At 43.5% G+C, this 26,396-nt stretch overlaps 1 protein-coding gene across 3 annotated transcripts in view; it reads left to right on the top strand.

The window, feature by feature from the left end:
- kif1aa (kinesin family member 1Aa) overlaps nucleotides 1-13,760 on the top strand; it is a 381,215-nt gene extending 367,455 nt beyond the window's left edge. For all 3 annotated transcript variants that reach the window (XM_069899341.1, XM_069899340.1, XM_069899343.1), the window contains 4 exons: nucleotides 368-511; nucleotides 2,411-2,603; nucleotides 5,020-5,138; nucleotides 13,549-13,760. In XM_069899341.1, the coding sequence (XP_069755442.1) occupies nucleotides 368-511; nucleotides 2,411-2,603; nucleotides 5,020-5,138; nucleotides 13,549-13,591 (499 nt within the window). In that variant the 3' untranslated portion in view covers nucleotides 13,592-13,760. The remainder of the gene's footprint in view (nucleotides 1-367; nucleotides 512-2,410; nucleotides 2,604-5,019; nucleotides 5,139-13,548) is intronic.
- The last annotated feature ends 12,636 nt before the right edge of the window (nucleotides 13,761-26,396 follow it).

Below are 26,396 nucleotides of genomic sequence, written 5' to 3'. Positions count from 1 at the left end.
TGTGTCTGCTCTTACAAATGGCAGAGCTGGTTTTATCTCTCTCCACATTTGATAATTGTTCTTCCTTATCAGTTTTCTGTGATTTTGCTATTCCTCATGATAATACTGTGGATGTATGGATATCATATTGAGTGAATTGGGTGTATTATTTTGTCATGGATTAAATCAATTTGTGGATGTCCTGAGAAATCTCAACCCATTCATTACAGACAGATGGCTTTTTCAGGCTGGTGGCTGCATGGTTGTTGATTCTTTGAATGTGAAATATGAAAACCGTAGTTTACATTTTAACTTTTCATCTCTAGAGTGACTAAAGCACATTTAATAATGATATTACATCTGTTCAACATTGTAATCTCTCTATCAGAACTCCTGAGACCCGATCCAGAGCAATTAGTCCAGATCCTGATTCTCTACAAGATGGAGCACCCAAGAAATCTCCATTGCAAAGCAAGGATGAAAAAGGAATCCCCCGCATGTTTGTGGCTGATATCCAGGAGATTCGCGTGAGGTATGGCTTAATATGTGACTACTACTGTATTAATACACCAATATCAGAAGGAAAACATGATGTCTGCAGACCCCGTGGTTAAAGTAAAACCACAAAGCTGGAGAAACTCAGCAGGTCAAACAGTGTCTTTTATATAGCAAAGATACTGTGACGTGCTGTGATAGCAGCAAGCAGACATAAAACACAAAAGACTGTACTACAGGGTTTATTCTGCTAAATGTTTGTACAGTTTCAGCTGTGGTGGCTCCTAAGTGACTGGCTCAGGCTGATATTTGGGTTGGCTGATTGACAGCCAGCCAGGTGGAATCAGCCCCTAGGTGGTCTTCCTGCAGGTACAGAGATCGTCCCCTGCAGTCAGCTAGTGGTCGCATCACCACAGATACATAACCAATGTTTCACCCTTCATCAAGGTATGAAAAATGTTGGCAGGTGCCCCAGCAGAATGGTGGGGGAGAGGAGGGGCAGGGGGAGAAGCATGGTCCCAAAGGCAGGAGGTAATAGGTGGATAAGGGAGGGAGGGCACAGCAACAAACAGGGGGAGGAGGGATGGCTCTGTAAATGGAGAAGCAAGTGGTGGAAAGCTGGAGGAAAGAAGACAAATGGAAAGGGAAGGGTGGGAGAATGGGGAGTGGGCTAGCAGAAACCGGAGAAGTTGATGTTAATGCCATCAAACCTGTCAGCGTGGGAGTGGGATGCAGAATTGAAGTGGTTGGCCACTAGGAGATCCCTGATATGCAGACAGAGCAAAGGTGCTGGGTGAAGCGATCTCCAAGTTTGTGCCCAGTCCCTCTAATGTAGAGAAGGCGAGCACTGGATGCAGTAGATAACTCCAGCGGATACACAAGTCAAGTCCTGCTTCTCGTGGTGGGACAGTACATGAACACTTCACTCTCCTCCTCTTCTGCACTCTAGGCCAGTGTTTCCCCACTTGGGTGAATTAATGCAGTTCTCTGCTGTCGTCTCTCCTGAACTATGTGTAACCTTATCACCACTTCCAGGATTGGCAACTGATTTGATCACAGGGTGTTCCTCATGAAGGTAAAGCAATAGCTACCATTGGGGGCACAGGAGAAGCCTGACATTACCCATCATCCCTGTGAACAATTTTTCACTCTCCCCCTGCCCCCCCCCCCCTCAGCCTAGTCCCCCAATAAAGCCAGTAAACCTCACCAGAATCATGCCTTTACTCTGAAATCCCTTGAGGGTGTGTCAAGATTTTACATTTTTTCCAAAAGCCATTAAACCATAGAACACTACAGCATAGAAACAGGCCCTTTGGTCCATCTATTCTTCTGAGTCCCATTGATCTGTAGCCATATCATAGACTTTTCTCATTTCTCTCATCCACGTAACCATGCAAATTTCTCTTAAATGTTAAAATGGAGCCTATATTTGGGTGCCCAGTTATTATCGCGGTTGGTGCAACACAGTGACATAGGATTGAATCCCGCGTTCTCTGTGAGGAGTTGTACATTTTCACCATGTCTGCAGATGCCCCGGCTTCCTCCCGCCCCTCATAATGTACAGGGGATGTAGATGACCTGGGGTATTTGGGCAGAACAGGTTTGTGGGCCGGAAGGGCCTTTTACCGTGCTGTATGTCTAACTTTAAAATTAATTAATTCACCATTCGGCTGACAGCGCTCTCACGCTCTCACGCCCTCTGCATGAAGATACTCACCCTCATGTTCCCCTGAATATGTCAGATTTCACCCTTAGCTCATGTACTCCTGTTCTTGTCTCACCCAATCTCAGTGACCTGTTTGAATTTACTCAGTCTCTCCCCCTCATAATGTGGTAGGCCTCTACCTAGTACATTTTGAAATGTATGAAGCTGCGCTGAAGCCTGTGTGATTGCATGTAGAAGGAGCTCTGTCTGTCTCTCGCTCTTGTCTTCCAGTCCGATAGTGTCGAAGAAAGGCACCCTGCATTTCCTGGAGCCCCAGACTAATGGCTGGGTGAAGCGCTTTGTGGTTGTGCGCCGTCCCTATGTGTACATCTACAACACTGACAAGGACACGGTGGAGAGGGCCATTCTTAACTTGTCCGCTGCACAGGTGGAGTACAGCGAGGATCAACAAGCCATGCTGAAGGTAGAAGAATCCCTCTCCTCCATTCTCCACCTTATAACTCACCCTCAAAGGAAAGGACAGAGAGACCATGATATGAATCTATGTTGCCCCAAACTGATTCACCTCTTGTTCAAGTTACTTACACATCAGTATCCCTTTTCATCATCGACGATTAGATGCTCTCTCTTCAGCAGGGCTCGATGAAACAGAGCATGTTATTGTGCCTCAAAACATCCTTTTCTCCACACCAGGACAAACAATCCACCCCATGGATGCGACACTTTATTCGCACTCTCTTCAGTCTGTGACTAAGCTCTGAGATGGAACTGATAGTGGTACAGTTCCTATATTTCCCTGTCCAACTCACACAAACATTATCACCAGTCCCTCCCAGACTGTTACTGCCATCCCCTGACTGAGTGACCAATGTATAACTGGGCACCAGACTGTCTCATTCTCTGCCACCCACCCCTCAAACTGTCTCAATTCCCCTTCTCCATGCCCCAGACTCTCCCGTCCAAACACCCAGACTCTCATCAACCCCTCCAGAATGACATAACTCGTACACCTGAATTCATCGTTGACTGACTCAGCCAACAGACTAGCTGACAAACTATCCCTCCTCTAGACTGACCCACCTGCTCCCACAATCTGACCCGCCCTCCCCACAGTCTGACCCACCCACCCCACACTGACCTACCCGTTCCACAGACTGACCCACCCGCCCCACAGTCTGACACACCCACCCCATAGAATGAACACCCGCCCCACAGGCTGACCCACCCACCCCACAGTCTGACCCACCCACCCCACAGACTGACCCACCCGCCCCACAGTCTGACCTGCCCACCCCACAGTCTGACCCAACCTCCTCACAGTCTGACCCACCCACCCCACACTGACCTACCTGTTCCACAGATTGACCCACCCACCCCACAGACTGACCCACCTGCCCCACGGTCTGACCACCCTTCCCAAAGTCTGACCTGCCCGCCCCTCAGTCTGACCCACCCACCCCACAGACTGACCACCCTCTCCACAGTCTGACCCACCCACCCAACAGTCTGACCCACCCACCACACAAACTAAACACCTGCCTCACAGTCTGATCACTCTCCCCACAGACTGACCACCTGCCCCACAGTCTGACCCACCCACCACACAGACTGACCTACCCACTGCATAGATTGATTACCCCATCCTCCTCACAGACTGTGACTTGCCAATCCACGCCCACAGACTGACTGACCTAATGTTCCTCCTTCAGGCAAACCCACTCACCTCCACGAGACCCCCCAACTATGATTTATCATCCTCCCCTCTCCGCCCCAAAGGAAATCCCCATCCTCTCTCCCCCCATTGCGTCTATGACTCACTATTCTCGTCACGCCTCTGAGCATGTTCCCCCTCCACACTACCTGCAACAAACGGAGGTCCCCACCCCTCTAAACATTCTGACTATGTGTATTCCATTCCCACTCACCCAATGGTTCTCAACTTTTCCCCCCACTTCTATACCACTGTAAATAATCCCTTACTAACCATGGAGCACCCATGGCATAGGATGCCTTAGGTGCTCTGTGGTTAGTAAGGGATTTCTTAAGGTGGTATGTGAGTGGAAAGAAATGTTTAGAACCACTGGACTACACTGATCATGACAGTGACTCATTTAAACCATCCCCACCCCATCCGACTGTCTGTGCCACCCTGAGATATCATTCCCACTCCCCTAGGCCATGGCTGATGAGGTCTATGTCTTCCCTGGACACCATCCTCACCCTTCACACAGACTGACCAGTCAACAATATTTCTGTTAATGGTCACTCATTGGCTGTGCTCCATGACCTTAAAGTGCGCCCGCATCATGAGGAACATGCTTCACATCCTCGCAGGAGGTATGTGCCATGTTACAAGTACCAGATCGTCATGGCTGGCTCAATCATTGCTGAGCTGCTGTGAAGCAATGCTGCTCTTTCTCTGAATTTTATCAAAGGCTAAGCAGTGAATGAGACTGAAGTTGGTTTTCCCAGCATCAAGACTGAGTTGGACTGCAACCTTATTACCTCTTTGTCTTCCTGTGAGAACCCACAAAACCTGCAGAGGTCTGGATGTTCATTGATGTTTTGTTCACATATTTCACAGAAACAAACCCGGCATATCCATGCCAACCACCCATTTATATTAATTCTGCTTAAATCCCACTTTCTTCTCCACACATTCCTATCAACTTCCCTGTCACTCATCTACACACGATCAGCAGTTTACAGCAGCCAGTTCACCTACTGACTTACATGTCTTTGGGATGTGGGTGGGAACTTGATCACCCATGAAAAATCAAGTTATCACAGAAAGAAAATGCTGTATAAATAACACCCAGGTTTCTGGAGGTGTCCAATTTGCTTTCATCTCTGACACTCTCCTTCATTTTTTGCTGCAGACTCCAAACACCTTTGCTGTGTGCACTGAACATCGTGGGATACTGCTACAAGCATGCAACGATAAAGAAATGCAAGACTGGCTTTATGCCTTCAACCCCCTCCTTGCTGGTTCAATCAGGTACATCTTACACAAAACGATGGCACTTCCAACCTTCACTGTAACAGAGAAGAATTGCACCATGTGTGGGTAGATCACATATTATAATTAGAGGGATAAGATCCACTTGGGAGCAATAGGTCAGCTACTGTTATGGCAGGAGTTATACTTGACAATGCCTTCGTGAAAGGTATTGGGTGATGTTTGGTTCTATAATGAAGGGAGTGCAAAATATTAGAGAGTTGACAGCAGTGGACCTGTCATGTATCAAAGAACATCTGACAGTTACAGTAATAAAAGCATCTGTTGTAATGACCTGAAGGTTATATCAACCAGTCTGAGAATGAATATTGAAAGTAATGACGAGATAGTTGTGAAACACGAAAGTCTGCAGATGCTGTGATTGTAGTAAAAGCACACAGAAATGCTGGAAAAACTCAGCCCATCTCACACCTGGCATATATATCTTTACCTCCTATCAATGCTGCCAAATCTGCTGAGTTCCACCAGCATTTCCATGTTTTTAATAACAGTGGCCACAGAAGTGGTTTACATCACATATTAAGAGTGCAATGTAATTTGATAGTTTTGTTGAGAAATATAGTGATCTATGTGAACTTTATCAGACTGTTAAAATGAGGAGTGTGGCTGACATCAGAAAGATTGCATTTGTAAGCATTATTATACAAGGTAAGAGTCGGATTGTGGACTACGTTTGATATGTTTACAGTGTGATGAATCAATCATGGATACACAGTGAGGGGTGGTTATTTCATGCAGGACAGTGAGACAGACATCAGAGGGTAACAGGAATCATTACATCTGGACATGACAGTGTCAGTGGGTAAAATCAAATACCGGTAGTTATGATGTGAATTGGGATAACGTTGGCAAGTGGAGATTATTCTCATATTAGGTATACGACGAAGAGACCTAGACCCAAAAAGTCGACTTGGTTTTATTCCCACTGATGCTGTTTGGCCTCTTGATCATTTTTGAATTTTCTTTCTTTCTGCTTTGTACTTCCAATATCTACAGTTTTATTTTACTGCAAATGAAATTTTCACAATTACGAGCAATAACAGATGGTTGGGGAAAGGAGAGGTAGAATATAATTTCCCTTTCTCTCTTACATTGTTATTCTCCCAATTTATGTTTTCTCTTAATTTAGTTATATTGATGGTTGTTGATATGGATGGGATGTAGTTTATATCAAATAGATATCCAGAGGGTAATATAATATGAACATGACAGTGTGGTAAGGTTTCGTTCAGAGAATTATTTTGAGAATTATGGGGTAGATCAGGCAGTGTTATAGTGAGGGGTGTGGGTTAGATAAGCCAGTGTTATAGTGAGGGATGTAGGTTAGATCAGACAGTGTTATAGTGAGGGGTGTGGTTTACATAAGGCAGTGTTAAAGTGAGGGGTGTGGGTTAGATCAGACAGTATTATAGTGAGGGGTGTGGGTTAGATCAGACAGTATTATAGTGAGGGGTGTGGGTTAGATCAAACAGTATTATAGTGAGGGGTGTGGGGGAGATCAGGCAGTGTTATAGTGAGGGGTGTGGGGTAGATCAGACGGGGTTATAATGAGGGGTGTGGGTTACATCAGGCAGTATTATAGTGAGGAGTGTGGGTTAGATCAGACAGTATTATAGTGAGGGGTGTGGGATAGATCAGGCAGTGTTATAATTAGGGGTGTGGTTTATATCAAGCAGTGTTATAGTGAGGGCTGTGGGTTAGATCAGAGTGTTATGGTGAAGGGTGTGGGTTACATCAGGCAGTCTTATAGTGAGGTGTGTGGGTTAGATCAGGCAGTGTTATAGAGAGGGGATAGTGGTAGATCAGGCAGTGTTATAATTAGAGCTGTGGATTATATCAAGCAATGTTATATTGAAGGGGGTGGGTTACATCAGGAAGTGTTATAGTGATGGGTGTAGGTTATATCGGACAGTGTTATAGTGAAGGATGTGGGTTAGATCAGACAGTGTAGTGAGGAGTGTGGGTAAGGTCAGACAGTGTTATAGTGTGGAGTGTGGGTGAGGTCAGACAGTGTTATAGTAAGGGGTATGTGTTAGATCGGACAGTGTTATACTGAGGGGTGTGGGTTAGATCAGGCAGTGTTATTTTGAGGTGGGTGTGTTATATCAGGAAGTGTTAAAGTGAAGGGTATGGGTTATATCAGAACGTGTTATAGTGAGGGGTGTGGGTGAGATCAGGCAGTGTTACAGGGAGGGATATGGGTTAGATCAGACAATGTTATTGTGAGGGTTGTGTGTTAGATCAGACAGGGTTATAATGACGTTTGTGGATTACATCAAGCAGTGTTACAGGTAGGGGTATGGGTTAGATCAGGCAGTTTTATAGTGATGGGTGTGGGTTACATCAGGCAGTTATAGTGAGGGGTGTGCGTTAGATCAGGCTGTGTTATAGTGATGGGTGTGGGTTACATCAGGCAGTGTTATAGTGAGGGGTGTGGGTTATATCAGAACATGTTATAGTGAGGGGTGTGCGTTAGATCAGGTAATGTTATAGTGAGGGGTGTGGGTTACATCAGGAAGTGATATAGTGAGGCGTGTGGGTTGGATCAGGCTGTGTTATAGTGATGGGTGTGGATTACATCAGGCAATGTTATAGGGGTGTGGGCTACATCAGGCAGCATTACAGAGAGGAGAGTGAAGCTTTTTATTACACATAGTGGTGTGGACTACACTAGTTGTTCTCAATGTTTTTCTTTGCACTCACATCCCACCTCAGTTATCCCTATGCCATCAGTGCTCTCTGATTAGTTTGGGGTTGCTTAAGGTGGTATGTGGGTGGGAAGAAAGAGTTTGAAAACCACTGTTTTAATCGTTTGTTATTGACTCGTTATGTGCATGGTTTCAGAACTCTGAAGGAAATTGCCCAATTTTAATTTTTCTCAAGCAAAATATTTCAGTAACACTTGGGTCTAGAGCAGTGATTCTCAACCTCCCTTTACATTCCACCTTAAGCAATCCCTTACTCATCACATGGCATAGGGAATACTTAAAGTGGTATGTGAGTGGAAAGATAAAAGTTGCGAACCACTGGGCTACACCAATGCCCCAGAGGGACGTGCACAATGTCGGGCTTTGTTAAAATGAGAGATGTCTGCTAAATAAGACAGTGTTACACTTCGAGTTGGTGACTATATAATCTCAGGGAGGGATGGAGGTTACAAGTTACAGTGAGAAGGATTGAATATTTCAGGGAGTGTGTTTTGCACACTGTTCAAATGTTTTCACATCCTTCATATCACGATACATTGTTAAATTTGTTCTCTATTTACATAATTGCCACCATGTGGCCCGTTTACATTACGTACGCCGTCCCCAGTTGTTTGAGGGTCTTCAATTCACTCTCAGTTCCTCCCTGCCAGTAATGGAAGGATTATAGACAATGGTCTTTCCCCAATGTGCTGTCACATTAGACACCTCATCACATACTCCTGCAGCTTGGAGTGTGCTAATCGGCAGCATTCCCTCACCAACATCTCCGTGTGCTGGAAAACCAACAAATTTTTAGGCAGACCAAAAATGTTCTTTACCATATTCATGATCCTCCATTAGCTCTGGATCTCTGTCTCTGCATGCATCCCTGGAACAGCCCATAATTCAGAGACTCCTCTTATGTTGCTGCTGTGTATGAACTGTGACAAGGACCCTTGTATCCTTCTCCACACGCCCTTAGCAAACCCTAATTCTGCAATGAGTTAGGTGACTCTCTCGTGAAGGAAGTGATCTACAGTGCTACAGTAAGGGACATTGCCTATATCCTGCAGTATTACAGAAATTACTGTGGGCTCTGTTGTAGGAAGATGAGGACGACTTTGGTGTTATAGTGAAGGATTTAAAAAAATTTAGAATACCGCACTGTAACAGTCCAATTTGGCCCTTCAAGTCAGTTACGCCTAATTTACACCCCATTAACCTACATCCCCGGTATGTTTTTGAAAGGTGGGAGGAAACTGGAGCCCCTGGAGAAAACCCGCGCAGCCACAGGGAGAATGTACTAACCCCTTACAGACAGTGTGAGATTTGAACCCCGGTCAGGTCCCAATCGCTGGTGCTGTAAAGGCCTTGCATTAACCACTATGCCAACCGTGCTGCCTGCTGTGTGCTACATCAGGTAGTATTATGATGGGCTTAATCAGGCAATGCCATATTCAGTTAATCAGGCAATCACAAATTCAGAATCACCCCAGAAAAACCTCCTCACCAATTCCACGGGACTTGGGCAAGACTTTCACCAAGTCCACAGGATAGTATGAAAATCAAAAATCTGCAGATACTGGGAATGTGACAGAACTAGGATCGGGAAGGAGAAAACATGTTAGTTTTCAGTAGAAGATGGGGGAGGGATGGGGAGAACAAAAGGAATACACCAGATTGGGAGAGGCCAGTGGGTTGATGGGGCGGTTAGAGTGGGTTACAAACACATATTGCTTCTCTGTCTGTGTTAGATGCTAATAGCGAGACAGAAAAAGACTGAGCCTAGATAATGACAAGCCGAAATGACCAGAAAGAAAAGAGTCGTAGCAAATGTTGAAGGATTTGACCAAGACCAGAAGGTTCCAGACAGAAGATGAGGTGATCTTCCTCAAGAATGCAATGGGGCCTGCATCCATGCATGCAATGTCCATTTGGAAGCCACATTGCTGACATCAAATTCAATGCACTTGACTGGGGAAAAAATGCAAGTGAATCTCTGCTTCACCTTGAAAAGCAGTTTGGATGCCTGCCTTCTGGGAAGGGGAGAGGTGTAAGCACAAATCTTGCATTTCCTGTGGTTGCATGGAAAATTTCCAAGTCATCACTGGATGAAATTCTGGAACTCTCAGTGTGTTTAGAAGGCAATTTAGAAGTACCTTCATCTAAATGGCCAATGCTTCACAAAGGGATGTTTCCAGTTCTCTCTCTGAGACAATTCAGATTGGGCAAAAATAATCCAGGCTTGTCAAAATTGTGATTAACATTGTCTGAACAAAATTGTTAAAAAGTAGTACAGTGGGTGTACCAGAGGCAATTTGTTAAGGAATATGAAGTATATCTGTGTAAGATTGAAAACCAGTGGCAGCATGGTTAGTTATAGCACCAACAACCAGGGTTTGAATATGGCATTGTCTGTAAGGAGTTTGTACATTCTCCCCATGTCTGTGTGGGTTTCCTCTGGGGCCTCCCACTGTTCCACACACACGTATGACACATTATAGGTCAGTTGGGTGTAATTGGGTAGCTCAGGCTCATGGGTCGAAATGTGCTCTAAGTCTAATTTAAATGTAATTTAACATTTAAATTTAGATGCTGGAAATCATATGAGAGGTTGTGACCTGAAATATTGGCTTTTTTCTCTCTCTCTCTCTCACTCTGTAGATGCTGCCTAACCTGCGGAGTATTTTTTTAATGTTATCTTTGATATATCAATCTGGAGACACTGGATTTAAGAAGAAGAGATGTAAATTGTTGAAGGAGGTGGTCAATTGGCTCCTTGCACCTACTATCCCATTCATTATCATGGCTGATGTGATCTCGGACAGGATTCCACTTTCCTTCTTGTTTCATAGCCCTTAACTTCCCTATGGTTCAACAGTCTGTGCAATTCTTCCTTAAAAAATTTCCTTAAATAAATTTAGCATCTCAGCTACGTGCTTCCTGGGGGAGAGAATTTCAAAAGTCTCGCAACCCTCTGAAAGAAAAAAAAATCCTTCCCATCTGTTTTAAAATAAGACAGCTCCTTATTCTAAAATTAAGTCACCAAGGTCAAATCTTCAAAGTATCTTCTTGTCTTGAATTCCCATGTGAATCTTCATAGGTTCACCTTGTTCTTATAAACTCCAATGAAAATATCCCTTTTATTTGAACATTCTTCTTAAATCACTTTCTTCATCCCATGGTTCAACCTCACGAAATCTCTGAAGTATTTCCATTGCAAGTATATCACTCCTTAAAGGTGGATAGGTTATTCTGGTGTGATTTCCTAATGTCTTGTACATAATTCACTACATTTTCATTGGCTTGCGATAAATATAGATTGTCATAATGAGAGGGATTTATCCGAGAATGTTACATGTCATTGTGAGGTTATATCAGATATATCAATATATATCATTATATCAGATTGTTATATTGAAATGAGAGGGATTATACAGTATGTGAGTTGTAAAATGCATCATGTTTTTATAATAAGTAATGTTATACCAAGAAGGATAGTACTTGTAATGAATTGCATTGAATAGTACAGGCTACAACAATGAGTAGAGACCACACAGTTAGGGGGAACATGGTTAGTATAGCAGTTAGTGCAGTGCTGTTACAGCACCAGGGTCCAGGGTTTGAATCCTGCGGTGTCTGTAAAGGAATTTGTACGTTCTCCTATCTGTGCAGGATTCCTCTGGGGGCTTCGATTTCCTCCCACCGTTCAAAAACGTACCAGGGTTGTAGGTCAATTGGGTGTAATTGGGCGGCATGAGCTTGTGGGCCAAAAGGGGCTGATACCACGTTGTATGTCTATATTTAAATTTAAAAATACATCAAAACATGTTTTGCTGAGAAACCAAAAGGTCTTTTAGTGGGAGTATAGTTTGTATCTTGATTTCCTACAGGGGTATAATGTGCTGTGGGATATAACAATTTGGTTTTTTTTTAATGTGAATATGTGGAAAAGTAACAACTTTTCCACATACATGTCAGAGAAAATATTATGGTGAGAAGCTTAGGGAATATCAGAAACTATTATGGAGAAGTAAGGGATGTATCCGAAATTATTGCAGTCAACCATATGAAATTTATCTGACTGTGTTATTGGAAGTAGTGTTGTCTGTCCAAGAAAGGGTTGTGTTCTGGTGTCAGAGGTATATTATTGCAGTGGAGAGTCTATTAGCGAGGCCACTTCTTTTTATGTGGACTGCCTAAAGAAATCTCTTGGTGCCTGCCACATTGACCACTGCCAGTGGGCTGATATCGCCTCAAACCGTGCATCTTGGCGCCTCACAGTTCGCCAGGCAGCAACCTCCTTTGAGGAAGACTGCAGAGCACACCTCACTGACATAAGACAAAGGAGGAAAAACCCAACACCCAACCCCAACCAACCAATTTTCTGCTGCAACCGTGTCTGCCTGTCCCGCATCGAACTTGTCAGCCACAAACGAGCCTGCAGCTGACGTGTACATTTACCCCTCCATAAATCTTCGTCCGCGAAGCCAAACCAAAGAAGAAGAATAGTAATATTAATGATTAATATTATTATTAATGATTGATATTAATGATTAATATTAATATCAATATTAATGATTGATATTAATGGTCAGTGGAGGAGCAGGTAGTGTTGGGGAAACACGGAGGCTGCAGAAGGACTTAAACAGATTAGGAGATTGGGCAGAGAAGTGGCAAATAAAATACAATATGTTAATGCACTTTGGTAGAAAAAGTAAACAGGCAGATTTTATTAAATGAGAGCAAATTGAAAATATCCTGAGGCAAAAGGACCTGGGAGTCCTTGTTCAGGACATCCTGAAAGTAAACTTGCTGGTTGAGTTGGTGATGAAGAAGCCAAAATGTGATGCTGGTGTTCATTTCACACTCGGAGGAGTGTGAGCAGCTGTGGTCTCCTCATTAAAGAAAAGATGTGCTGACATTGTAGAGGGTTCAGAGGAGGTTCACTTGGATGATTCTGGGAATGAAAGGATTATATGATAATTCTTCTTATATGATGATTTGACAGCTCTTGGCCTGAATTCATTGCGATTTAGGAGAATGATAGAGGTGGGGTGGGGTGGGGGGGGGAATCTCACTGAAACATTTTAAATGTTGAAAAGAGTGAACAGAGTAGATGTAAAAAGGTTGTTTTCCATGGTAGGGAGTCTAGGACAAGAGGGTACAACTTCAGGATTGAAGGGTGTCCACTTAGAACAGAAGTGTATAGGAATTTCTTAAGCCAGAGGGTGGTAAATCTGTGGAATTTGATGCCACAGGCATTTGTGGCCAGATAATTATGTGTTTTTAAGGTAGAGATTGATAGTTTCTTGATTAACCAGGGCATCGAAGGTTATGGGGAGAAGGCTGGGCTGTGGGGCTGAGTGGGGAAATGGATCAGTTCAGGATCAGACTTGATGGGCTGAAAGCTATTTTTGCTCCTTATGGGTAATGGAATGTAATACACCAGTGTTTATTGTGAATTATGCACATCTGACTTCTGTTGGGTTAAATGGGTTATATTGAGGAATTATAGAGTACAGCAGAAAGTGTTGTGGTTGTGAGTGCATCAAGTGTAGTTTGTTACTTATTGTGGTTTGTTTTAATGAATTGTGAGATGCAAGGGTGTGTTAGAGAGCATTATCACAAGTTATTTCAGACAGAGTTTCAAAGCAATATTGTTTGTTATCTGTCCTGAAGTGCGTCATTTTCTCTTGCAGGTCAAAGCTGTCCAGAAGGAGGAGCAGTGAGATGCGGATCTGAAATGGATGCAAGAATTAGATTGTATTCCACTCCAGATGTCAGATTGGACTCTTATGTACATTTTCGACCTAGCATTTCCAGCATTGATGTGAATGTCCATCAAAAACGCCTGCTCTACGTGTAGTAATTTATTGAGGATTAAAAATTAATAGTTGTGTGAAAGCCAAAACTGTGTTGCTGGCGCTGGGAAGCGCCGTGTTCTGTGTGCGTGTGATGCTCTGTGTGTCTTCAACAAGGGTGTTAGACATCAGTGATGAACGAGCTCCTTACCATGAACACTGGATGATGTTGTGCTCCTTCTGTTTTCATTCTGAGGAGAGGAGGGGTGGGGAAGCAGTCTACAAAGGCAGTTTGTGGCATTCAAGAAGAGGCTGATTGGAATGGACAAATGAACATTAAAGGAGATTTGCACAACTGCAATTATGGCGTAGTAACAGGGTGAATATTGTATATATTCCACATTTAGCTCCATACTGATCATGTATTCTTCATCTTTAATTAGATTTGTTACTGCTGAGGTGAGTAGTATTGTCTGCCCCACATAGACAGGTGCAAATGTTTGGGTAGCTTTTTGCCTACTGTAACTTTCATGAAGCAGTTAGCACCTACACCAATGCTGGGTCTAAACGATTCAAACTGGGAAATCTAACTTGGGTCCCAGAATTGAATGCACACTGCATGATCAGCTGCCATTTGAGCTCCACACCATTCAGTACTGAATCGGGTGGACTGTACAGCTGGTACCTAGTGCCAGTGACCTTAAACAAATCTCTTCCTCTCAGTGTTTTGTACATTGGTGGCTGTTGAAACAAATTGTTGTATCCTTGTCTATGGAGGAAACGCTGACAGCCTGTACCAGTAGGACCCTTGATTGTTAACTCTCAACAGACTAAATATGACTGGGCAGATTGAAGATAGGGGCAGGAATACGAAAACTCAGATCGGGTTTTCTTTTGTGGTTTGCATCATCTGCTTCTAACTACCAATGTTCCTCCCTCTCCGACCCCACGGGGGAATGTCTTCATGTTTGGGTGGTGCAGGGGCCAGAGAGCCATTTGCTCCAGTTGTCTCAGATCTATAGCAGGCAGCCCAAGAGCCATTTGCTTCAGAGCTTACTGTACAAGGTCACTCCTGTGCATCATAATTTTATTTATACTTGGCCTTAATCACCGGCTGACAACTATGTTCCTAGTGTTATAAAATATTCATGCCAAGAGAGACATGGGGCCCTTGATCAGGAGAGAACAGCTCCTACTTGCTGCAGGTTGGGAGGAATGCTCTAGGGGTTGATTATTGAGCCCCAACAAACACAACCCACTGTGCACTATTGCAGCACGGCGATAATGACACCACAAGTTCCTCGTGATGCTTTATATAAACAAAAATGACGATCGCCATCTTCCCTAACGCTCGACAAGTGGAAAAGCTCTACCGTCTGACTTTTGGGTCACTACAAAGTCCAGCGTTAAGTAAAAGAAGTGAATTAAGGTTGCTGTTCAATTAAAGGATCTTATTGCTATGCATAATATTGCACATTATTGTTATGTTATACAGATTATTGTGATCAGTCAAAACAAGAAGAATACAGGCATAATCAATTGCTGCTAAATAGAGCACCTCAAAGTAGTTTACACTAAAATGTTAACTAACTTTGAGGTGGCAGGTTATATACTGCATTTGATGTTGGGTCTTTGGTTAAACCAAAGCTCTTGAGAGTTGGAAACATGTAAATCCTGGTCAGGATCTTTCCAATATTTCAAATACTGTGCCTAAGTGGAAGCTTGTCAAGCCAAGAAAGCAATTTACTACTTGCAACGGAATTTTCGATTGCACATTGGTGCGTGTGCGAGTATGTGGGTTTGTGTATGTGTGTCCTGCACCTGTGGTGAACTGTTGCAATGTTACATTTTTCCGTTATTTACTGCGTGTCAAATGGCTGATGTGCTCCTGGTCATGTTCTATGCACAAGAAGGCTGTCCTGTGGCAGTGTAGGTTCGTGTCGCCCTTTCTCACTCCCTCTACTGTTTTAGGGATCCATCTATTTACATTTGAAGTGTGTTTTCCCTCAGAAGTGTGTGCTCAGTCACTTCAACAAGAGTCTCATTTTGAGAACTTTGATGTCTGACTCTGTTATGCCTTGCCACTGATATAAAGTTCTGTCAAATGCACAGCATTGTCTGATTTTTCATTTGCATTTGAACTTTCACCTCTGGCTATGCATTACACCAGCAAAGAGATACTGATTTGTCCTTATGGAATTGTGGATAATGGGGCTGATATTCCTGTATGGAGCACAGACTAGGAGTGTGCAGTCTGATTTCCCCATAGTACTGTCAATAGGTAAGGCAGTGATCATCCCACTCTTTGATCAAGCAAGTAGTGGACCTGGTTGTTGGTATGTTGGATGTACACACCAGAAGCTGCCATAAGGCTGGAATTCTAGGATTCTCTCTCCCTCTATTTCCCTCCCACCCAAAAACTTCTGTCGCTGATTAATTTGAAAATTTCTCAACTGAGAGATTTATTTTGTACAGCAGGAATATTGTCATGAAATTAAGGCAAGAAGATGAAGATACAGATCAGTCAAGGTTTGATTCAGTGAACCAGAAATGAACATATAATTCCCCTTCATAGTATCACCTCATCCTTTCTGTATTTAACGTCCTGGCATCAATAACTGGGATTTTAAATTACTTCCGAACAGTTTCAGAATTCTTCTGCTTCTGCCTTTTTGTCTTTTGTTGCTTGCTGGAAAGTGTGTGTCAATATTAGAATTGTTAACATCAAGTACTCTGCCATCAAACTGAGACAGACAATTACCCTTTCAAAGTGAGAGTTGTACAGCAAGGCAATGAGAAAAGAGCTTGCGAACTGTATGAACTATTGAGAAAAAAATATTTGGAGCATAAGTGAAGGTTCACAGTACCTGGCACAGCAGTTTCAATATTAATAACTCCCCATTTACAGAACCACAGTTTGAAACAGAGTAAACGTTTGCATCTTGGCCTAAATATATCCACCAGAGCAACATTTCCCTCTCCAACTTAACTTGGGTTCATTGAAGTTCACATTAATCTTCATCTTGTGAGCAGGGTGGAAGGAGCTGAGATCTAAGCGTTAGTTTTTATTCACAATGACAACAATGAGATTCTGCCAAATTGTACCAATTGGCATTTTCCACTGAACAAAGCAGGCAAATGAACCTGTTGGCAACAAACTCATTCAGTAGAGATGGCATAAAGCAGCTGTCTGCCAGTTAATCACAGACCTCAAATAAATGGGCAATTTTTATTTTCCTCAGCTGTTAACATGAATTACAGAGAATTAAAACAATGAACAATCACATTTATGTTATTAATATTTATTTTACAAGGACTCGTGTCAATTCATCTCAATATTAATAGAAGATAACATGTTCTGCTAGTCCCTTTAGACTGGGATAACTGAAGATATGGACCATGTAGATGAATTAGTCTGGTAAGTCACCAGAACAAAAATAAAATTTCACGTAATAATGTATTACTGAAACACTACTTTATACAGATTATGATGTGACAGATGTAACCATGGCCAGCCAGCCTATGGATTATATCTGACGAGAACATAAGATGTAGAGTTGATCCCTTTGCCAAAGCTTACTCCCTGCAAACCACTCGAGCCGGGGACTGTGCCTTAGGCCAACCAACCTACAGAGCATGTCCACGTCAAGAATGTTAGAGGCTTGCAGGTGAAATTAGCAAATAGGGAAGGCAAAACATTCTCACTTCTCCTTGGCCAATGACTGCACTTATAAATAGCTAGTCCTTCACCAGAAAAAAACGACCGAATGTACCTGACCCGACACACAGTTTTACAATTTTTTTTCTAATTGCGGTTCTTTAACAATGTTGTTTCAACAAATAGATCAGCCATCATTATGCATTAATATAAAAATACTGTAAACTAAAGCTAAATTCCTTTCCCCAAGCTGAATGTGGCATCAGGAACGGACAGAAAAGCAGGAAAAACATTCAGCCTGAAAAGCTCACTCAGAACTCTTTATCAATAATTACACCTAAATACTCAATCTTCTCTGACCATTTAAATTTAGTAATTTGCATACAATCTGAATATTCCTCATCAGATATAGGTAATATCTCACTTTGATCCCAATTTACCTTATACCCTGACATTGATCCATAACATTTTAACAAATCTTGTAAAGGTTGTAATGAATTCTTAGGTTTAGATAAATATATCAACACATCATCTGCAAATAAATTAATTTTATACTCTCGTTGCCCAATTGTAATATCTTGAACATTTGTATTTTGTCTAATTGCCTGGGCTAAAGGTTCTATAACCTATGCTGAAAAGCTCTCTCTGTCACATTAATCAATGCGGAGTAAATCCCTTCCTGTTCCATCACTAAAGTCAACACATTTCTCAGTTTACACTTTAGCATCATCCATGAACCTCTCACCATTTTATCAGCACATCCATTGAATTATCTTGAAAAACACAAACACCAAAGATGCTAGAATCTTGAGCAAACAAAGAATGTTAAAGGAACTTGGCAGGAACTCTATTCTGAAACATTTATGTTTTTTTACACAGCTGCTGTGTTCCACGAAATTATTCCCATTTTCCTGGAACACATGCTGTGTAAAGAAGCTCAGAATGGGAATGAGGCGGCCATTCCCATTCCAACATTTTACCTCCTGGACCTCTAGTCATTTTCCCGGAATGCCTGCGGTCTAAACCGAACTGCAGGCATTCCGTGATCATGGGGCTGATGAAAAAAGCTGTAGAGCGTGATTTTCAAATTTGAAACAAGCAGACATTAAGTTATCAGCGTCAGACATATCATAAAGTCATGCATATTACACATGAAATTAAGCTGCGTTTGAATAGTCCCATACATGTCGCTGATAGCATCTCGGGATCAACAGCCATTTTCCTTTGTTTGAAGGATATGTCGAATGCGTATGACTCATGTCACAGTTGATGTTGACGGAGTGGTGTATGTCCCATGTATGTTATATGTTGCAGTCAGCGTCCCACCTCTTTACATACCGCACAATCAGTAACTAACTCGCGGTCAGAAATGGAGATTTGCAGTTAAATGAAATAGGCACTTTTGATTGCTCTTGTATGAACAACCACTGCTGGGATGTGAGGTAAAATGGTAAAATCCCGCAAACTCCATGTAAAAACACTATTGACTGTCCATTTCTATTCATAGATGCTGTCAGACCTGCTGAATTTCTCCAGCAATTCTTTGGTCATCTTTTTGTCATGGTTTAGATAAAATAAATATTTCCCCAGCTCACTGTGTATCTTTTTTAGAAGTGTTGCCACCAGCGATTTGTATTCTTCACCAGAATGAACAATTTGCTTCACTGCCAGACTGGGACCACCCGCAGTTTGGAGGGGCAACACTTCATCTTTCCGTCTGAGCACCTTATGGCCAGATGACATTTACATCAGCTTCTCTGGTTGCTGTTAGCCCCCACTTTCCTCGTCCCTCCCCTCCCCCTACCCTTATTCTCCTTTCCTCCAACTCTGCATTTACCCCCTTCCCCCTGACCAATTCTCCCCTTCCCTCCGCTGCCCATACCCAATGATCACCTTTTGTCTGGCAGCCTGTGCTCCTCCCCCTGCCCTTTCTTCCCATCTCCCCGAGCCATTTTATTCAGACACCTACCTTAAAGGGCTGTGGCCCAAAATGTCAGTGATATATTTTTACCTCCTATGGACCCTGTGAGTCCTGCTGACTTCCTCCAACTTTCTGTGCTTTTACTGCAATCACAGTATCTGCACTCACTTTGAACAATTTGCCTCTATCAGTTCTTCACCCTCTTGCTGTTGCCACCATGCAGACAAAAAGGATGGAGAAAAGAGCTTTCCAATAGAGTAACATCAATATTAAACTCCATTCATTTGATTCTCTGCTAAAATACTGTTCAGGAGCCTTGAACCTTGCCTTATGTTTCACTCTGTTCTGCTTTAGCTTGTAAAATGGTCATCAGTAATGTGCAGCAACAGTAAAAAAAAATGAAGGAGCATTTTAAAAATATGATGTTACAGAATGTGTGAGGTTGTTGAAAATTGTCTTGATAGGATGCCCTTTGCAGCTTGCTTGGAGGTTGAGGCTTCATTAGATAGAATCAGCATAAACAAGTTAGTTTCTATTTACATTGAGAGAGAGATTGAGGGTGTGTACTGAGACAATAGCCCCTTTTCCACTGGCAACCCAGCTAATTGGCCGTGCAGTGTCCCAGGATAGGAAGCCCTTAGTGCCATTTCCACTGGCCACCCTTAACTGGGAGAGTAATGGGCGTATCCCTCTGATGTCTTTTGTATGCTCAGCCCAACGTTCCTTAGTTTGTAAGCTGTTTCTCGAGGTGTACATGTGACAGTGGAAGAGATAGCAACTATTTTGTGCTCCCCTTCCCTCCCTCCCCCCACCCCAACTCAGCAAATCTCAGCACCAGTGAATTGAAGGAGGATGCTCTGGCAGAAGCCAAGAGTAGATCTGTAAATACTCCCAGACAGTGTGGCAAACTATGGTGACAATTGGCATTGATACAACCCACGAAGTGATGACTTCCAAACGCTCACTCACAGGCCAGTTTCACAACGTCGGATTTCAATCTGGATTGACTTGTGACCCTTGACTACGTAAAGGTGAACTAATGGAGTGATCTGTTTTCTTACTTCTGTTGTCAGTTAATCCGTGCCTCTCCCCACAGTGCCCCAGCTTTGTACATTATGGAAGCCACCTCTGATTTATATACATGATGGCTGTGACAACTGTACGATATATTTACACGCTGTCTCAGATGGTCAGTAGTCTCTTGAAGTGTAAACCATGGGTGTTGGAGTCTTCAGATGTTTGTGAACACTTTAATGCATTGTCAATAAAAATAAATGTGGTAAATATGCAGTTCTAGACAAGCAGCGCTAAGATTCTGCATCTGATTGTTACACATCACTATACACATACAGTATAAGCCACACCTATTTATCCAAGTTTGGTTTTCCATCTACATTTTAGAAAGAAAGTCATTGAAATTCAGCATTGTGTTTGCGAGTCCTAACATTAAAACTTACTCTACAGCAGAGAAATTTGGGCCCCTTTGGAGCAGTAATCTTCTAATTGCAGATTAGGTCAGGTTGGTGGCTGATTATTGCAAGATTGGATGCTGAAAGATAGGACTTGACCTGGACCTTGATAATTGAAACAATGGTTGAAGAGAAAATAGTAGGATTCTGGGGAATTATTATCCAGAAATGCTTCCTATGGCTGGAAGCATCCTTTGGCCAATGTTTAGGAATAAATCAGAATGGATTCCAAGAAAAATATTTCAAATTCTCTGTTCCATGCCACTATCAGGCATGGAATAACCATCAGATGATCAATGTTAGAAACAACTCTAGTGACCAGGATCAGGATCAAAATTTAGCGATATAGAATTTTGGTCTATTCTTCAACTAAATTATCTAACTCCACATCTTCCAACTGGTATCTTAAAGCAGTGAGCAATTTTCCAGTTGTTTAGATTGTTAACTTTAGTGGACTGCACATAGATTATTGAGGCACCCAGAGAAGGTACCAAGAAGGTTCCTGGGTTCATCACAAAATTGAGCTGTTATTGAATAAGAATAATGAAAACCATAAAACACGACAGTACAGGGCTTTGGACCTATTATTGGAACATTTTGGACACTTGACAAACATTGAATGGATTGCCAAATCAGTTCTTCGCAGTTAACACAGGAAGATGCAGCTTTCACTTCAAGGAGCTCATAACTAAGAGCTGTTAATGTGAGAGAGTAAAGATAAATTCAATGCAGATTTCAGATGGGTGTATTCACCCCTACAATGGTTCCCATGAAGAGCACAGATTCATTTAACGTGATCAATGGCATGACAAGTTCTGCATTCAATTTGCCATTCTATGCCATTCAATTTTCTAAAATATTTTGCTTGTTACCTACCATTCCCACATGTAACTGAATATGAACAATTCTACCATGACTCCTTTGAACGAGTCAACTGTCATAGTATTTAGGGAATTGTTTAGCCTGTAAAGACTTTTACCTGCCAACAAGAAATATGCTCAGTATATGTTCATCAGATAATCCCATTATTTCACTCCTTCGAAGTACATATAGCTTTGGGTGAAGAGACAAAACTGTGTTCAGTAGTCCAAGTGTGATCTCACCAAGTCAGGATATCATTGCAATAATGAATATTTACCTTCCATAACTATCTTGCCAATTATTGAGCTGTCGTCACATTAAAATTCAGCATTTAGTACAAATGAACCTTGTTCCCTCTACCAATATTTCCTTGCCTGTTTTCATAAATAAGTCTGTTTTTCTATTTTCCAATGAAATTTCAGCCCTTTTTACCCATCTCATTTTGTGCAGGGAGCCACCTGGATATATTAATATTCCATTTATTGTCATTAGATTCAGATATATGCCAGCCTCATTTGATCTATTCTGAAGATGAAGAGTTAAGGCTTAAGCCGTGATCTTTCTGATACCCAACTATTGCAGATAGAGAGTACCAAACTGGGTAAGGAATTTATTCTTCTTTCTGACCCTCAGTCCAGGACTACCATCAATCCCATTCATAAATTTATGCAAACTTTGTCTAATCACATTCAAGTGTCCTCAGTACTAATTGTTCCAAAATTCCTTGGGTTCATCTCTCTTGAGTCATGGAATGACATGTAGGTTTAGATTGGATTCATTGTTATTGTCATGTGGACTGAGATGCAGTGAAAGACTTTCATGACATTGAAAGGCTGGCAAACAGTCACCACACTCAAAAAAGGAAAGGAGAGAAAGTCTCTTCAGAGGGTGGTCAAGGATCACACTGCCTCCAATGTAAACATCTTGCCAGATCCTGCTTGCAGAGCTGGTCCCTATATCCAGGTGCCTGCTCTCCATTGCACCTCTTCGACCTCTGGTCACGATTCCTTGAAGCTGTTGGCGCCTTCAGCTACAAAGCCCAAGGAGCCCAGTTTGTCCACCTCCTGATTTAACCACTGCTACCGTAGTCTTTGGAACAAGCACAACTGGCTCCTAACTACAGCTTGCTAACGCCTCCAGAGAGACTTGATGGGAGCCATCACCTTGCGATGGCTTATTAATCTCCATGACCATGGTCATGGAGATTAATAAGGCCCTGAGACACTACCTTCAAGAAAGAGGTGTAGAAGCATAAATCAAGGACTATCAGGCCGGGAAACAATTTCTTCCCACAGGCTCTGTGATTGTTCAACAATTCTAGGAACCTGTAAATTATTTTATATAAATTTATTTTGGGTGTGTGTGTGTGTCTGTGTCCGTGTGTGCAAACATGTACTATGGTCCAGAGATATGATCAGAGTTATTATCAGAGTTCATTCATGCATGACATCACATATTAACCCTGAGATTATTTTTCTGGGTCGGTACTGGATGTCATAGCTGTAGGTTGCCAGTTCAACTCTCCAGCGCAGGATCTTGTCATTCTTGATCTTGCTCTTGTGGGTAGTGTTAAACATGAACGCCACAGCCCACTGGTCCATTCAGGCCGACTGATTGACAGTCAGCCAGGTGTTGTCCTGTCCCCTTACACTCCTGCAGGTACAGAGGTTGCCCCCTGTAGTAGGCCGGTGGTGTACCACCACAGTACTCAAGAAAAAAATACATACACAAAAGATAGAATTGTAAAGAAGGAAGTGCAAACAAACTGAAGTACTGTAAATAAATAGAATAGATAATGTGCAAAGTCAGAGTCCTTAAATGAGTCCCTGATTGGGATTTTTGTTGAGAAGTCTGATGGTGTCTGATAATACACTGCGGTACAAGAGACAAGGCTCCCAGCCTAATGACATCCAACCACCAGGTGGGCCCAGAGAGCCCATGGTATAAAGCCGAGGTCCCGACCATGTGCTCTCTCTCTCTCTCTCCCTCTCTCTCTCTCTCTCTCTCTCTCTCTCTCTCTCTCTCTCTCCCTCCCCTGGGATCACTGTAAGCACAGTTGCAGCCAACTAGATAGTTAGGTGAGTGGAATAAATTGTGGCAAGCTGCACCAAAGGAAAACACAGGCACAATGGCAGGGGTCCAGTCAAATGTAATCCGCCAGCGGCTGTTAGATCAAAGCAAAGTGTCCCTGAAAGAGGCTGTGAGAGTGGCAGAGGCAACGGAGACAACTACAAACAACCTTGGGGAATACCTCCCCAAACACAGCGCCAAACCCCCCACTCCAACCCTGCTTGACTTGCTAACACCCCGCCAAGATCGGGCCAATAATGTGGAGACGACAACAGCTGCAACCCATAGATGCCAGTTCTGCAGCCAAAACCCTTACCCTTGGGCATGTTGCCTGGCAAGAGACACAGACTGCTTGAAATGTAGAAAACGAGGCCATTATGCTCAGGTCTGCAGGAGCACGTGGGCGACCGACAAGACCCATTGTCATGTAAATGAGTGGCGGGATAGCTCTGCTTCTTCCCCAGGTAAATCAGGAAGGAATGCCATGTGCGCCGAGAGGGAGGGGCCATCTTGGACCGGGGATCCAGAGGAGGAGCACCACTACTACAGAGACCATGAGGAGACTGAGGAGTGCATGCTGGGTTCCCTCAGGATCAATCAGGTGAGTCCACACAATTTGTCAGAGGCTACGGTCTCCATGCGGTTGAACAGGTTGAAATTTAAATGTCTGTTGGATAGCAGTAATACGGAGGGTTTCATAGAGCTGAAATTAGCTAAAGACCATGGGTTCCCCATATTCCCCAGCAACAGGCAGATTCTCCTAGCATCCAACAACCACTCAGTGGAAGTAAAGGGGTACTGTGTGATGACACTAGAAATAAAGGGGAGGGAGTATAAGGACTTCCGTCTGCTGGTCCTGGAACAGCTCTGCATCCGGTGCTGTTGGGAGTAGACTTCCAGTGCCAGCAGGAGAGCCTCACGGTCGTCCACAATGGACCACAGTCTCCTCTAGTACTTAAAAGCCAAAAGCGCTGTGTGCTATTGGTCCTTAATATCGAGCACCCCCCCCCCCCCTTATTTACCTACCGCACACCAGACTGTAAACCCATTGCCACAGAGCAGGAGGTACAGCCCCAGAGAGAGAGCTTTTATTAAAATGGCGACATGCTGATTGATGCATGAGGGCATTAATGAACCCAGCAAAAGCCCATGGTGAACCCAGGTAGTTGTAGCAAGGATGGGGGAGAAACCACGCTTAGTGGTCGACTACAGCCAGACCATTAATAAGTTCACACAACTGGATGCATACCCGCTCCCCCGGATTAGTGAGATGGTGAATACAATAGCCGAGTATAAGGTCTTCTCCACCATCGACCTCAAGGCTGTGTACCACCAGGTGCCCAGGAGGAGCAACAGGCTCCTATACAGTGTACAGTGTTTGAAGCTGATGGCCGACACTTCCAGTTCCTCCGACTCCCGTTCGGAGTCACTAACGGGGTATTACTGTTCCAGAGGGAAATGGACCGACTGGTGGATGACTACCGCCTGGAGGCTGTTTTCCCGTACCTAGACAATGTTACCATCTGCGGGCACTCGGTGAACGGCCATAGCGCAAACCTAACGAGATTCCTGGAGGCAGCCAAAGAATGCAACCTGACATACAACAAATACAAGTGTGTGTTCGGGGCTAGGAAGCTGGCTATGTTGGGTTATGTAGTACAAAACAGGGAGGTGGGACCAGATCTGGCTCACATGCAAGGCCTGATAGACCTACCCATCCCTACTATACCCAAATCGCTAAATGATGCCTGGGCTTATTTACCTATTACGCGCAGTGATATCCCAGTACGCAGACAGGGCCTGTCCACTGATGAAAGCAAAAGAATTCCCTCTGCCCAGTGAGGCGGTCCAGACATTTAACAGCCTGTGCGACCCCTTGGCACACTCATCACCATGAGGGCTGTAGACGAAACACTCCCCTTCCATGTGGAGTCCGACACTTCAGATTTACCATAGCATCCACCCTGAACCCAGTGGCTTTCTTTTCTCAAATGCTGCAGGGATCAGAAAACATGCCCTCAGCAGTGGAGAAAGAGGCCCAGGTCATAGTGGAGGCAGTAAGGCACTGGAGGCACTATCTGGCGGGCAGCCACTTTACACTGGTCACAGACCAACAGTCGGTAGCTTTTATGTTTGACAACCAGAACAGGGGGGAAATTAAGAATGATAAAATCTTACGTTGGAGGATCGAACTGTCTACTTACTCGTATGACATCCGATACCACCCGATAAGGTCAATGAACCCCCAGACGCGCTGTCCAGGGGTCCTTGCGCGGCCACTCCACACATGTCCCAGCTGCAGAATATCCATAATGAGCTGGGGCTCCCTAGAGTGACCAGATGTTCCACTTCATTAAGAACGTCAACCTGTCGTTCTCAGCAGAAGAGGTAAGGATTACTACAAGGGATTGTCGTATATGTGCAGACTGTAAACCACAGTTCTACCACCCGCCTGAGGCAGCCTTTATCAAATTCACCCGGCCATTAGAGCATTTGTGCATTGATTTTAAAGGCACCCTCCCGTCCACAAATAACAACTGTTACTTCCTCACTGTGATAGATGAGTTCTCCCAGTTCCCCTTCGCCATCCCCTGCGCAGATGTGTCCACGGCAGCAGTAATTAAGTGCCTGAAACCCATCTTCAGCATGTGTTGATACCCTAACTACATCCACACAGACAGGGGGGCAGCCTTCAGGAATGCCGATCTGCAGCAATACTTCCGAGAGAGGGGGACTACTACCAGCTGCACGACAACCTACAACCCCA

This window comes from Narcine bancroftii, chromosome 9, assembly GCF_036971445.1.
Source record: "Narcine bancroftii isolate sNarBan1 chromosome 9, sNarBan1.hap1, whole genome shotgun sequence".
Classification (NCBI taxonomy): domain Eukaryota; kingdom Metazoa; phylum Chordata; class Chondrichthyes; order Torpediniformes; family Narcinidae; genus Narcine; species Narcine bancroftii.
The sequence above is the reverse complement of the archived record's forward strand: the minus strand, read 5'-3'. Positions and strand labels throughout refer to the sequence as shown.